This window comes from Globicephala melas, chromosome 11, assembly GCF_963455315.2.
Source record: "Globicephala melas chromosome 11, mGloMel1.2, whole genome shotgun sequence".
Classification (NCBI taxonomy): Eukaryota; Metazoa; Chordata; class Mammalia; order Artiodactyla; family Delphinidae; genus Globicephala; species Globicephala melas.
Genome location: NC_083324.2, coordinates 48,173,044 through 48,188,856, shown reverse-complemented (window position 1 = coordinate 48,188,856; position 15,813 = coordinate 48,173,044). Strand labels below are relative to the sequence as shown.

Genomic DNA, 15,813 nt, shown 5'->3' with positions numbered 1-15,813 from the left:
TCCTTCTGGAACCCCAGTCATTGACCCCAGCCACCAGGGCCCCTTTCATTGACCCTGGTCATCGGGGACCCTTTCCTTGACCCCAGTCATTGGGGCCCCTTTCATTGACCTCCAGGCAGAATTATAATTAAGGTCCAGGCTAGCAATGGCCCTTCAGTGCTGGGGTATGATGGAAGAGACAGGCTGTCAGATGACATCCAGTGTTGCCTTCATGGGCAGCAACCTGGCTAATGTCCACCTTAGGATGTGGAACGTTGAGCAGGAGCACCTGCCCCAGTGCAGGTTACTTCCTTACCCTCCATCTGCCACATGGGTTCATTGATGAAATTAGGCATCCCTTGACAGTCTAAGGGGATGTTTGCCCACATTTATTTAAGATTCAGGCATGAAGAGGATGATAACTGGAGACTTTGGGTATTCGTAGGGCAAAGCAGGAAATTTTCTATCCCTGGCATTTTCTGTTCCTTCCCCTGCCATTCAGGGAAATGAGCTATATCTCAGCCTTCGCAGTAAAGGGAGAAATGTAGAAATCTGCCGCAAAATAAGCTGGCAGGGGAATACAGAGAGTTTGAGGAGGGAATGATGGGAAGTCATGATGGTGTGATGAGGAATCAGGTGGAGGCAAAGTAGCCAGGTGGATCCAGATGTGGGCAGAGTGCAGCATAGAAGCAGCCCCTTGGTTCTGTACCACCGGGAAGATCAGGTCCCCTGTTTCCATATCCAGGAAGGATGGGAGCACCTTCAGCACACAGACATCCTCCTCTCTCCTCCAGGCCCAGCAGCCAGTGCTGGCCAGCTCAGTGTCATTGCTCAGGCCTCTGTGTTGGGAGCCCAGGGCTGGAACTCCAGTTATGAGCCTTCCTTGCTCTCACTGCTGGCAGCTGCACAAGAGCATGTTAGTGGTGGTTTTGGCATGGCATGCTTGGCAAGTGGGCATCTTCTAGGCACCTCTCAGTGTCTGCATTTCCAGAGCTGAGTCTGTCAGCAGAACGGCTGCATTTGGGCAAGACAGCCTGGGCAGTGCAATAAAGAGGTGCCAGTTGTGTGCTAGGTACTTCGGAACAGTTGTCCGAAGTGGCATATATCTGCTGGCACCGAAGTGGCATATATCTGCTGCGGGACCACCCTGGGGATGTCTTGGGGGGCCGTAAGCAGTTGACATTATAGTCATCTCTTTGGTTTTTTCTCTCCCTTGGGACCTGATGGGGCTGAAGCATACACACAGAGAAGGGACTCCTTTTGCCTCTTCATTTTCTGTGTTGGTAATGGAAAAACCAAAGCTCCCACTTGGTCACAGAACATTCAGGGCCAGCTGATGACCCAAGCCACTAGAGGGGCTGCTGCCGCTTCTGGCAATGCTGTGGGAACTACAGAGGTTCTTTACGGGGGTGACTCTGCCTTGGCGCCAGTGACAGCTTGGCAGGGTCCATTCAGGAAGATGGAAACTACACCAGTTATTTTAACAGAGAGCGTTTAACGTTTGGAATCAGTTAAGCAGGTCATGGAGGACCCGGAAGTAACTGCAGGAAGCAGCCACCACTTCTAGGTCTGCACCAGGGATCTCAAAGGTGGTTTCCAGACCGGCTGCCACAGCAGTACATGGAATCTTGTTAGACATGTGAATTCTGCCTGATTTGGAAACTCTGAGGGTGGGGCCCAGCAAAACGTGTTTTAAAGGAATTTTTTTAATATATAAAAATTTATTTATTTATTTACTGGCTGAGTTTGGTCTTTGTTGCTGCATGTGGGCTTTCTCTAGTTGTGGCCAGCCGGGGCTACTCTTTGTTGTGCTGCACAGGCTTCTCATTGCAGTGGATTCTCTTGTTGTGGAGCATAGGCTCTAGGCACGCAAGCTTCAGAAGTTGTGGCTCACGGACTCTAGAGCGCAGGCTCAGTAGTTGTGGCTCACGGGCTTTGTTGCTCTGTGGCGTGAGGGATCTTCCCGGACCAGGGCTCGAACCCGTGTCCCCTGCATTAGCAGGCGGATTCTTAACCACTGCACCACCAGGGAAGCCCGCAAAATGTGTTTTAACAAGCTTGCAGCTGGCTTAGGTTTGAGAACCTCTGGTCAAGGGGAACAAAGGGAAAAGGTTATACACGTGGGGGACCACTTCCTTGGGGTCATCAGAACATAGAAGCTTGGAGAAGCGACCTTGTGGACCTGGCATCTAAACCTCAGAAGAGGGGACAGCGGCTGGTGCTGCTGGTACCTCAGAGGGGTGCAGTGAGGCTGGTTCTGAGGTGTGGGGGAAACATGAAACGAGAATTAACTGCTGTTGGAGGCGGCCACCATGGAAAACTGTCGCTGGGTTAAGCTCATGGGAAGCCCCTTCCCCTCTTCCAGCCTTGCAGCCTCCCTCAAGCTCTCCATGTCTGCAGGGCCTCCCAGAGAGCTACTGGCAAGGCAGAAGTGAGGTTTGCAGAGTCCCAGCCGAGCAGAGCAGCAGCTTCTTTTTTTTTTTTGCGGTACGCGGGCCTCTCACTGTTGTGGCCTCTCCCGTTGCGGAGCACAGGCTCCGGACGCGCAGGCTCAGCGGCCATGGCTCATGGGCCCAGCCGCTCCGTGGCATGTGGGATCTTCCCGCACCGGGGCACGAACCTGTGTCCCCTGCATCGGCAGGCGGACTGTCAACCACTGTGCCACCAGGGAAGCCCGAGCAGCAGCTTCTTAAATCCGTCACAAGGAGTCGCTGAAACTCCTGTTGGCTCATTCAATCAACAGATAGTTATTAGGTTCTGAAAGGTGCCAGACTCTGTGCCCAGCGTTGGGCACAGAGCATGGAACAGGCCAGTCAAGGTCCTTGCCCCCATGGAGTGTGTGTGGTCAGCCCTGTGCTCCGTCCTGGGGTGCAGACACCGTGCCCAACTCAACCCCCAGAACGCACTTATAACGGATTTCATCAAGCTATATAAAACAAGAGTTCGGCTCATCTCAAGTCTTATTAACCTTCATTCTTGGCCTGGGGAGCAGCGTGTGGCTCCTGGGAGCCTCCTGGTTGCCATAAGCAAGGCAGGTGAAGGCCATGCCTGAGAGGCCTCTGCCCCTTACCCGCGGGCTGGGCCTGTACCTACTTGCCGGCCAGGCTGAAACCTAAATGCACTTGTCAGTCCTTGGAGGCTGAGACTCAAGCTGGCAATCCTGGACTCTCCCCGGAGCACTAAATAGAAACCAGGCAGGGCTGAGCCCTAAGTGGTTGTGTTCTGTGCTCTGACCCAGCTCCCTCATGTTGCTGTGGTTCTCGTATAGCCTGGCGAAGCTGTGAGTGAGCAGGGGGCCTGCCCAACCCCTGGACAAGCAGTAGAGCCCAGGTCCTGATAAATGGCACCAAGGTCATGCAAGCCAGTGGCAGAAATAAGTCTGACACCAGCAAGCTTTCCCCAGACCCTTCCTCTGGTCCTAGGGATGTGTTTCTACTCAAGAGAGCATTTGCACACAGAGAACATTCCCTGAGCTCCTTCTGGTCTCTCGAGAAGCATGGAGATGGGATAATGAGGCAAATCCATGTTCTATGAGGGGGGGGGGGCGGGATCCTATTCTAATTACCACCTCATTCCTTTGGGGGAGGGCGAGAAAAGTTAGGTAAGTGGAAATAGCCTTTTTTCCCCTCTCCTGGAAAACTCCGAGGGAAGCTCAGAGTAAGTTGAAGGAGGATTTATTAGTAGAATTTCACAGCTGAAATCATGTTCTGATGGAGAATGGGAATGAATCAAAACTCTCTGGGAGCGACCAGAGCCGTGCTGATGCAAGACAGCTGGCTCGATGCTGGCCCGGGCCGGTGTGGGGGGCCCTGGGGAACCAGCTGGGGGGCAGGGAAAGGAGGAGGCTGGAAGCATGACTCTGGGCTGATCAGCTTTTCCATCAAGATGACATCATTCGACATGGCAGGGACACAAGCTGCCAGAAGGAGAGCTGAGGATGTGAAGTGCGCTGTTGGAGCAGGCCCTAATCAGAACCAGCACCTCCCCGGCCCCGGCTGACTGGGCTGGGGGCGGCCGCTAGCAACTCCACCAGCCTGTTGCTCCCACGGGGTGGGCCGCCGAGCCAAGGGGCTGTCAGGCTGCTTCTCCGGCATCTCGTCTGCTTCTTAGGCGGGGCTCCCTTTTAGACACACTTGGGGTGGGGGCTGATCAAAACTGTTAGCAGCGAGCTCAGGGATTTAGGGTGGTCCACACTTCTTGCCACTCTGGCAGCTACCTCCTCACTCAGGCTGGGTTTCCCATCATGGGTCTCTGGTTTTGTTCTAGAAGAGAGATTTTGCTAAGGTGCTGACTTCTTTTTGTGTAATTTAAAATGCCAAAATAAATTTTAAATCAAGGAGAAGCACTGAGTAGGCAGTTCAAAAGGGGAAATGTTTCCAAAATGATTGCACTTGGTGAATTGGGTAATTTGGTCTGTCTGATTGTATGCTTTCTTGTTTTAGAAATATCTGGTAGGTGAGCGTGTTGGCATGTGTACAGTCTGCCCACAGCAGAGCAGCGGTTGTGGTCCTCAGCTTGGCCTTAGTAACTCAGCTGTTTCTCCCCTCCCTTGAGTTGCAAGAAGAATCTATTGGGCCAACAATTCTGCAGTGAGATGGGGTTTTGGAGAACTAAGCTTGATGTTTGTAAAGTATCTGCACAGTTCTTGGCACATATGGAGGGTCGAATTCATTCTGTTTTCTGGACTTGTCCCATTTTAATGCAGATTCTTGCAGAAGCAGAACCTGTATCAAGGATTTGAGTGCACATTGTTGATTCAGGAGGGGATCCCAGGAAACATCAGTAGGAAAGCAGGACCATGAGATAGGAAGGGAAGGCAGCTGTATTAGGGTTCACCAGAGAAGCAGAACCAAGAGGGTGTGTGTATATGGATATTATAGCTCAGAGGCAGTCTGGAAGCAGCACTTCTTTTCTGGGGGGGACCTTGGTCTTTACATTTTAAGGCACTCAACTGATTGGGCGAGGCCCACCTGCATTCTGGAGGGTAATCTGCTTTATTCAAAGTCTACTGATTTAAATGTCAATCCCATCTAAAAAATACCTTCATCGTAACATCCTGATGGGTGTTTGACCAAATATCTGGATACCGTGGCTTAGTCAAGTTGACTAGAAACCATCACAGCAGCTGGATAGAGGGTGTGTTATTAAACAAGTTACCACTGTAACAGGGCGGCGGGAGCAGAATCCTGCTAGGGAAGTCTGGGAGCCAGTGTGGAACACACCTCACGGTTACCCCACCCAAAGGACCAGGGAGCTGGGGTCATGCTTTCCTGAGCGCTGCCCCAGGAGCTTTAGTCCTTGGTGCTCCTGGCCTGCCATGCCCACGGGTGTGTGCCATGCCCACGGGTGTGTGCCATGCCCACCAAAGCCCTTGGGAAAGGGAATGCAGGTGCCGGCAGTTGGAAGTTGGGCTGGACAGCAGGGAAATGGTAAAAGCCAAGAGGATGTAGGTGGGGCCCTGATGCTATCTGCTCTGTCTTCCTGTGTTCATTTCCACCCAGGCTTTCTCTGGGCTCAGCCATTCATTGCTGACGAGATGGTTCAAACCCTCTGTTCTCTCCTTGGTCACCCTTCATGCCCACCCAGGGGAGGGGGGCTGTAGCGGGGACCCCACTCAGCAGCTGCTGCCACCACGTTGGTTACCCCACCAAGGTCTTCTGGCTCATCTTCCAGCAACACCCATCTCCAGTCCTGATCCTGCTAAATGAAACTTGGAAACTCACTTCATTTATGTTGTACATATTCTTATTGTTTGGCTGTTGCTCAGGGAAATTGTGATTAGGAGAAAGTAAATTAGCCAAAGTTCAGCTCCAAATCTCTATACTCATTTGATTCTGCTGTCTGTGCATTCCAAGAATGTGAGTTTTTTGTCTGATAATATAAAAAATGCACCAAGAACCAGTATGGTAGGAATAGCCCAACACTGGAGATGAGCAGAGTTCCAGATTCTGCTCTCTGGCCTGCAGCAAGTCTTGTTCCCTCTTGCGCCATCAGTTCCTCATCTGAAAAATGAGGGTCTTGATGTAGATGATCCCTAGGCTTGCCCAAAAGGTTAGACATTCTACGAGTCTACCCCATTTCCTGCACTGTCACCATCAGAGCAGGTATGTAAATCTTGTATAGGTTCCCATGTTTTCTCTGTTGAAGTACTTTCCCGTGTGCTTTCTTCTGTTCCCAAAAATATCTCCTGGGATCATCCAGGTCGCAGGTACCTCCTGGTGATCTAGCCTTGCCTTGGAAATCAGCTGTTTGCTGAAATAAACAAGCTGCGGCAAACCTGCCCTTGCTGACCAGGAATCTGCCAGCTTGGCCTGGCAAGGTCCCTGAGATGGCAGAGGCCCAGGAAAACCATTAAATGCATCAAAAATATACCCTGTGGCAGCTACAGAATGCCAATCCAGGTCACTTTCCTCCTTCGTACCTCCCCCAGTGGCTGATCCCTTTGATGTTATTAAAAGCCAGAGCCATCCGCATGGCCCCAGCTTCACATACTTAAATGCCAGGAGGCATTAGGCTGATTTTTTTTTGGTGCAAGAGCCCAGCTTCTAGGAGGCTGGTGTGTGGAGCCAGGGCAGGGGCTGGGTCATCCGCTTTCCCACTGCTCAGCAGTCTCATCTGGTCATTTTAGGGACAGAAGCTCCTTTTCTCTCACTTTAAAAATACCACGTTCCCCTGAATCCACAAAGCAACTAAAAGATAGTGTTACGTAAAAAAGTGTTATGGAGGGGCTGACCTCTGAAACAGGGTTCTGTGGGACAGAAAAGCAATGAAATGGGTCTGTTAATACCAAAGCCATATTTACCTAATAAAACACATTGTCCCATACTTACTGACAGACTCTAAAATAATGGAGGCGAAACCCTTTGGGTTTATTTATCCAATGTGTGTTCTCTATCGTGACCATTTTTTAAAGTCCCACATTGTGTCACAGTAGGTTCTGCCATCTGGCATTACACCTTGAGGCACAAGGTGATGAGGTTTCCTTTTTGGGAATGCACCCCAGTACAGACCCCACAGTGGTCATGGTTTTGTTGAACCGATAGGCACCATAAAACTGGTCACTGTATGGCGGCCTAGGAATGAAGTCAGCTTCAGCCGCCCCTGTGTTTCCCTGAGTGAAATCTCCATGAGGGCAGGAGTTTGCCCTCGTTGTTCTTTGATGTGTCTCCCATGCCTGCACAGTGCCCAGCTCAGTGGACCACGGATGGCTACGGTCCAGTAGATGTAGCAGTTATAGAGCCCGACGCAACAGCTGTGCAATGAGTCAGAATTATTGGGTGATTCCTCCCTCGTGTGGGGCATATGTCCTGTTTCTTTATGGGAGTCAGTATTCCATGCAGCCTTGGTGGTTTCAGCAGCTTCTTGTAGTATTCCTTGTAATTGTCCTGCCTTTCAGGACACTAATTGTGTTGGGTACAGCTAACCATTGTTGTGTATATTGGTGGCTCAGATGATAACTCGTGAGGTTTAAATTGTGGGGAGCTGTGAAGTGTGATGCCCAGAGCATCCCCAGGAAGACAGGGCTGTCCCAGTGTCTCCGGATTCTGGGGGTGCCTGGCTGTATATTTCTCTCTGAGATGGTATTGATCGGGACTGCCTGCCATCAGTCCTCTGTGCAGCAGGGGGCTAGGTATTGTCTGAAGGGTGCTTGTGATCCTCTGAGGGGGTCTGGAGGGGGCCTTGTCACTGTGTCTATCCTTGCTGATGTTTTGACCTTATTCATTGGCAGGCCTGAATTACGTTCTGACGGCTGATATGGCCAAAAAAGAAAAGAGCCAGTTGCCCAGGGTCTACTTTGTGTTGCTGGGAGAGTCCGTGGGTCAGGTCTCAGAGAAGCTGCAGCTGGTCCATTTGGAGGCGACGTGTCATCATTACGTGGCCCATGTGAAGGTCAGTTCTTTTTATCCTCAAACTTTGATCTCTACAGATGTTCATTTGGAACTGGTGGAAACTTTTATTGTGCATTACATATGCTCTGACTTTCAAAATTTTATTTTACAAGGAGGAGAACATTCGTTTCTTCTTTTAAAGTTGGAGTTGGGCAGCTCTTTATTGATCTTACTGTGCTGGTCTTAGCCTTTGAGGGGGGTGATGGTAGGCCAGGAGACCAGCAGTGCTCTCTGGCCTTGCCTTGTTCTCTTGGGATGTTTTTTGTCCTCTCCCCTCTGTGAGGCTCAGTAGTCTTCTCAGAGGAGAGACACAGAAGCACATGCCTCTGAGTCAGCAGTGGTGCTGGATCACACTGTGCCTGATGCCTTTCTCGGTGATTCACTACATATTAGCTCATAGTCAAGGTTAAGGTGTTTTACAACTGGTTTGATTGTCCTCTCTTGATTACTTCCTGTTTATTTTAGGAGTGCATTTTATGGTCCCTTTCCCCCTCAATTAAATAAACTTTCAAAATGTTTTTCTTCTACTGAAATTATTTGTTAAATACACTTTGCTGCTAATTCAGGAGGCCAGGCTTCAATTAGTTACAGAGAGGCCCCTGTGTAGGCAGGTCCTGTCAGGTTGGGAGTCTGGTGCCCATTGCTGCAGGAACAGCCAGCCACTGACCCCCAGGCAGAGACAGCAAAGGAGGTGGAAGGACCCCCATGACCCAAGCCACATGATGGGTAAGATGAATGTGGGTTTTGGTGTCACACAGACCCGGTTTGTGTCCAGTTGGATGAGAATTTTGACTTCTTTGTGTCTTAGTTTCTGCATCTCTAAAATAGTTACCTTAAAAGGTGGTTGTAGAATTAAACATTACATGATGGATATACTTAAAGGACCTTGCACGGAGTCTGCCACACAGCAGGCACTCAGCATTATTATTCGGTTGGACCATACGTAATTGCCAATATTCTAACATTCTTGACTTACAAAAATGATTACATATAGTTCAACCATTATTAATGACCAGTGGCTTTTTGGATGATAACAAAAATAGACTACGGATTGGAGATGAAGTGTCCTTCTATTATTATGTCGTTAGTGCCAGAGCAGGAGAATAACAGCTGCTTCTGCATGCTTCTGGGTTGTAGATAGAGAAATGCCCCACACATCCATGGCACTTTGGCCCAGAGCCTGAGTCCATGCCCCTGAGATGCTTTTCAGTGGGGCTGGGCTCTGTCTCCTGCCAGGACGCATGCAGGGGCCTGCCCAGACCAGCTGCCCTCAGGCCTGGGCAGTGAAGGCCATTTATAAAGCAAATCATGCTCTTGTTAAGCCAACAAGCCACCCACCTCTCTGGGTCTTAGATGATGTTGGCTCGTGAGCACCCTTGGGGGTATGAGGCCGTCAAGTCAAACACTGCCAGGCCTTCAAGTGCCTGCACTTGGCGTCTCCACACTTCCTGGAGGTGGGGCGTCTTCCCTTGGGTTTCTTTTCTCTTTTTTTAAAAAATTAATTTATTTTAATTTTGGCTGTGTTGTGTCTTTGTTGTTGCGCGTGGGCTTTCTCTGGTTGCGGCGAGCGGGGGCTACTCTTCGTTGCAGTGCGTGGGCTTCTCATCGCGGTGGCTTCTCTTGTTGCAGAGCACGGGCTCTAGGAGCACGGGCTTCAGTAGTTGTAGCATGAGGGCTCAGTAGTTGTGGCTCTCGAGCTCTAGAGTGCAGGCTCAGTAGTTGTGGCGCACGGGCTTAGTTGCTCCGCGGCATGTGGGATCTTCCGAGACCAGGGCTTGAACCCATGTCCCCTGCATTGGCAGGCAGATTCTTAACCACTGTGCCACCAGGAAAGCCCTTCCCTTGGGTTTCTTTATGCTGGTCTCTTCCACAAATACTTTCCTTCTGGGCTCTTGGAACTTCTTGCTTTGACTGAGAGGTTACCCCTTCCCATGTAGCTACCAGGAGTCTTGGCTGCGAGATAGGGCCACACAGAGCCTGCAGGGCTTTGCAAAATACACTCAGAAAACAGCAATAATGAGGTGCAGGCCGGAGGTAGGGCTGTTTCTGTGGTGGCTTCTGAGGATTAACTGGGGAAGAGCAGAGCTGCCCCAGGCTATTGGTCCTGCAATGTCCTAATATCTAGGGTTCCAGACTTAGCAAATAAAAATATTAGACTTCCAGTTAAAACTGAATTTTCAGGTAAACAACAAATCAATTTTTTTTTTAGTATAAGTATGTCCTAAATAGTGCATTTACTTATCCTAAAAGAATTTAAAAAAAAAATATTTGTCGTTTATCTGCAATTCACATTTAGCTGGGCATCCAGTTGGAAGGGTCACCCTGACCGATATCCTTCCATCCCACAAGCGGCACTTCTCCCATCAGTCAAAACACTGCAGACAAGGAGAGACATTGGATGGGGGTCAGAAGAATTTGGAGGATGAAGGCAGGGCTCAGGAGCACAGAGCAATCACACACCTTTATGGGATTATTTGGGTCATTTTAAGGAAGAGCAAGAGAGCAGGCTTCAGCAGGGCTTCTTGGACCTAGAAAAATTTGGATATAGTTATTGCTTGGCCATTTTCTCATGCAAGGAGACCGGGGTGGTGGGATCCATCAGGAAGTCACAAGCCTCTGATGCCTTTATGGTTCAGGAGACGCTCAAGGTGGATGATAATTTATAGCCATGTGGGAAGTTTTTTTCTACCAGGCATTGTCTGTGTCGTAGCAGAGGACCCTGGGGACTGGCAGAGGGAGCCAGTGAAGGTGAATGCTAATGGGCCCGTTGGCTGTTCGCGATGTGGCCCAGCTGGCTTGGCCTGTGGTTTCTCCAGTTGTGGGAAAACAGCTGTGAAGGCAGTGACCCTTGTGTGGCCGAGGCAGGCAGCAATGCTGGGGGCAGGGAGTGGCAGCCTGGCCACCTCCTGGAGTGGGGCCGCGGGCTGGGAGCTGCTCATCAGGGCGGCAGGGCGTGAGAGCACAGCACAGCCTTCTCGATGGGGCTGGCGCTGGGATTTATAGACAGTGAAGGAAGAGAGAGAAAAGTGTTCTCGCTTATCACACACCATATGGCACGCAGGCAGGGAGGCAGGCGCTAGGCGCTGGGTGTGTTTTGTTTAGGCTATCTTTAGGTATTTTTTTCCTTTTTTTCTTTAAGCCCATTCCAATCTTTTTTTCCCTTCTTCCTTTTTCCCCGAGGTTTTCATTCCGTATATGGCGACAAGTATCTCTATCATAGAAAACTGCTCTGGCTGACACCTGCCTTCCAGGCTGGCTGCGTTGTCCCATTTTGTTCCTTTCACAGCCCTGGTGGGGCCTCCGAGGTGTACCTAATTTTATGATACACTGCATCCTCCTGGGGGTGTGGGTCCACTCTCAAGGCTCACTTGGTCAGCAGAGCTGAGGCAGATTTTGCTGCTTCCTTGGCCTCTCTCCCTCAGAGTCCACAAGCCCCAGTTTGGGGGATGGGCCCCCTTCTACTAGTGAAGGGGCCTAGAAACCTCTGTGGGTCCCCAAGGTCACAGGTGAAAGCCCACACACCTCCCCTCAGCCTCAGGGCTCTCCACAACTTGGCCTCAGTTTACCTGTCCAGCCGCATTTCTGCATCACATCACACGTGCCCTGGGCTCTTGTCAAGGTGGACTGACCCTTTACCCCTGGAATGTGTCCCTCGTGCTTCACAGTCTTAGTTCTTGTGCTCACCCAGCACCTCTGGCACTTGAGTCACCAGAGGCCCAGGTTTTGTCATATCTGTGTACAACCACGTACCACCTGCATGGTTTTTGCATTTTTTGGTCTCAAACGTGCACCACCTGCGGTATTTTATTTCCTATTTTTTTCTTTCAATCATCCTTTTGCCTGAAAATAATTTATAGCAGAAACTGTACACTCCTGTAAGTGGAACACCAATTATTGCCTGCCAAAAGAGAAAGTAACTGTAAACAAAAATACATTGAAGACACAACAGTGGTGTTGAATTCTAACTGGGCTTCATTCTTTGCTGAAGTCCCTGAAGAAGCGGCCCGCTCTTCCTGTGTGTTAGAAGGGGAAGTTACAGAGTGCTGCGGAAGTATTAAAGACATGCTGGCACCACAATGAACTTTCTCTCTGATGCAATCAGAAGGACTAAATGGGTATTGACTGTGGAGTAACTTTCCAAATGTATGGGTCCTTTTATAGAGCCCTGCCCACGTGCCGTGGGAATCCATGCCATGAACCCCGTATGGAAAGCCCTAGGGCCTGGACTCATTCTGCTTTGATTGGCTGTGCCTTCCCCCTCTTGCCTGCTGAAGGGTTATCTGTGTTTCAAGGCTCAGTCAGCCACCAGGTCTTAAACATCCTCAGCCAGCCGATGTCCTTGGCCCTGGGGAGGCTGCCATCAGCTTCCTGCCTTCTCAGAGCTTGTTCCATGCTGCCCGACTCCCGCTTTTGGAATGATAGGCATGAAACAAATGCTTGCAAGACCCAACTGCGCTGAAGTGACTCATTGGGTCAGCTGGACTGTGGGGTCACCAGGAGCGTCTGATCAGGGACCTCTAACCACTCTTGGACCTCTGGCTGGGAGGTGATGGAGTTGAGGGTTTTGGATGCATGGCCGTGTTCCCTTATCACTCCACCATTTTCTGGTCTCTGTATTTACCTGGACGGTAACTGTGCTCCATCTTCAAGTCCTGCACAGCTCCTTGAGAGAGCCAGCCCTTTGTGAGGTCAGGTGCTTATGTCTAACGGCCAAACGAGAGCCTTTTCAGGAGTGGGGAAAGCAGGAGACAGCTTTGAGCTTATACAGGGACAGTGCAGAAGGCCAGGCGAGGCTGAGCACGGGGTCAGCTGCCTCACTCCCAACTGTGAGGATCCATGATCCCCTGCAGAGGCCTCCAGAAAACCTCTGGTGAGCGAAATCACGTGTCAGACATTGTCAAGGGAGCCAACAACAGGATTAATGTGAAAAGGAAAAAAAAAACCCACTCCACACTAGATGAGGGTATATAAAAGCACCGTTGGTTTCTCTGAGTAGCTGCAGATGTTCAGGAGGCTGTTTGTTCTCTTATGTTGCTGGAGAATTCTTCAAGGGAGTTGGAACCTTAAGCTACTGCAGGGCTGGCCTGGCAAAGGGAGGGCGGCACACTGGCCACCGGGCAGTCTCGGAGGTTACGCCGTGGGCTCTGCCCAGATGTTGTAGTTTTTTTTTCCATTTTCACATCCGAAAAAATGCCTTAGGGCCAGCTTCAGTCACATGATAGACTGAGTTTGAAAAGTGTTTGGATCCACTGAATGCCAATTTTCAGAGGTGCTGGAGACTTATATTTTCTTGTTTAAGAAACAGTTAAGGAAGGAAGATTAAGTTGGAGTAAAGAAGACCTCTGTGTGAGGAAGAGAAGAAAGGAAAACAGCAAAGTTTTCTTCTTTATCTGGGAAGTAAATTGCTAAATCTCTTGATAAAATATCTTAATCATCCTGATAAATCAAATAAATAGCAAAAAAAAGTTGTAAGATTTGGATTCAAAAGGGGATACAGACCTTAGATGTAGGAGGTCATCTTAAAACATTTTTAAAAAATTGGTAATATATGCACATAGTTAAATTTTTTTTTTAAACTGTACTAAAAGTTATAGAAAGAAAGAACATCTCTCAGCACCCCATTTCTCTTCCGAAGGCATCTGTGGTTCCAGTTTCTTGTGTGTCTTCCAAGAGCTTGTTGATGAATACACAAAGCTGTGTTTTACACAAACAGCAGCATGCTGTGGCTCACTGCTGTGCAGCTTCCTTTTTCCTTTTAAAATGCCCAATAGCAGAATAGGTAAGCAGGTTTTGGAAAGGTTGTGCAATGGAATACTACTCAGCAATAACAAAGAATGAACTGCAGATATGCACAGTAACGTGGGCGAATCTCTAAAGCATTATGCTAAGTGAAGGAAGCCAGACTCAAAAGGCTGCTACTATGATTCTATGGAAAAGACCAGCTCAAAAGACAGAAAGCAGATCAGAGGTTTCCAGAGGCCAGGGATGGGGTTGGGTGGTGGTGTCCATGATTGGCTGCAAAGAGTCATGAGGGAAGTTTTGGGGGTGATGAAAATTTTCCAGCAGGATTGCGCTGGTGGTTATATGACTGAATACTTTTATTAAAGCTCAACAAAAAGTTTGCAGGTATACCAGGCTTTAAGAGGAAGATCTGGAGTTGTTTTAGACACACTGAGTTTGAGGGGCCTATTAGATGGTGAAGTGGAGATGTGTATATATGAGTCTGCAGTTTGAGTAGTGGTCTGGGTTATAAGTATAAATTTTGGAGTCATTAGAAGATAGTGTTTAAAGCCATGAGATTTGATGAGATCACCAAGGTAGTGAGAGAGAGAGAGAGAGAGAGAGAGAAGGGAAGGAAAGGGGACCGTGGGTACCCAGCACCAGGAGTACTTTTCCTCTTGGTCCCAAGATGGCTGCTGAGTTCCAACCACTGTGTCTTCTTTCCATGCAGGAAGAAGGGGGAAGGGCGAAATGCTCTTGCCATCTAATCTGAGGCCCTTTTAAAGAGCCTCCGATGACTTCTACTAACTCATTGACCATCCATATTTTAAGGGAGGCTGGGAAATGTCAGTTTCATCTGGACACTACAAACCCTAACAGTGTAGAGCTTTGCTCTCCAGTAGAACTTTCTGTGATGTTGGATATGTGCCATATCTGCATTGTCCAATATGGTGGACACTAACCACATATGACTATTGAGAACTTGAAATGTAATGAGTGCCACTGAGGAATTTTTACTTTAATTTTAATTAAAGTTTAAATGTAAACAACCACATGTGGCTACCACTAGTGGCTATCATATTGAACAGTGCAGATTTCTGCTACAGTAGAACACAGAGTCTTCATAGGACATTGGTCACACAAATCAAATGTCACAAGCCAAGTGGAAACAAATAACTGGGGTGAAGTCAAACTGACTGTTTCATTTTGCACTTACATTGATTAAAACCTGAGTTTCAAGAATGCCGTAGAACATGGTCTCTCTCTCCAGGGTTCTTTTGGAGCATTCACACACACGCACACACACTTGCACACACATATCTGCATGCACATACATGTTTCCATAGGCCATAACAGCGGGGGGAGGGGAGCGGTATTAGAATTGAGAAAGTTGGATGGTTCACCCTGAGTTGATCATTTCAGGAGTGTTATAAACTTGCATCTGATGTTTTCTATTTTCTTCTCTGTGGCTTGAAACTATGTAAAAGGTGGCAGTATAGAGGATGGAGATACAATTGCTGGGTCAGGAGGGAGGACATTTTAAGGTTTGAGACATATCACAGAATTGCCTTTTAGAATGTAAAGCCCCCGCCCCCCACCTCAATGCTCTTGCTAGTACTGGGTGGAGAGTTTCCTTTTCAACTCATATTTGTAACCCACATGAAGTATACACTTCCCGCTTGGGTAGTGAGGGCTGGGCTGGGCTGATCTGATCTGTGGTCAGCCACGGGGTCTCAGGCAAGTGCTTCACCTGGGTTTCTGAGCTTCCTCAGATGACAGTGGGAAGAATACCAACTTCCTAGTAGGAATCTGATGAGCACTGGGCCCCTTTTCCCTTCTCCTTAACCCGGAAATCTATTATTCTCCCTGGCTGCCTCTGTGTTAGAATGGATCAAGACTCATTTCATAGGTGTTTGGGGAATTTTTAAAAAAATGATTAGAAGCAGATGGTGAAAAGAAAATAGAAAGTATGGAGCAAACAAGAAATAAATATGGGAAGAGGACAACTCTCTCAGCCGACATCCTCCTTCTCCACCTGGAACAGAGCAAGTCAGAGCCGCTGAGTCAGTTTACAAGGGCTCCTCCAACTTTAATGTGTACACCAGTTACCCGGGGACCTTGTTAAAAGCAGATCTTAGGCAGCAGGTCTGGAGTGAATTTCTGACGAGCTCCCTGGTGATGTCAATGATGCTGGTCCATGGACCATACTCTGAGAAGCAAGGAG

General features: G+C 49.0%; 1 protein-coding gene across 2 annotated transcripts in view; it reads left to right on the top strand.

Annotated features, from left to right (window-relative positions):
* ITGA9 (integrin subunit alpha 9) overlaps nt 1–15,813 on the top strand; it is a 350,116-nt gene that overhangs the window by 77,398 nt on the left and 256,905 nt on the right. For both annotated transcript variants that reach the window (XM_060308137.2, XM_030830131.3), the window contains exon 15: nt 7,709–7,869. In XM_060308137.2, the coding sequence (XP_060164120.1) occupies nt 7,709–7,869 (161 nt within the window). The remainder of the gene's footprint in view (nt 1–7,708; nt 7,870–15,813) is intronic.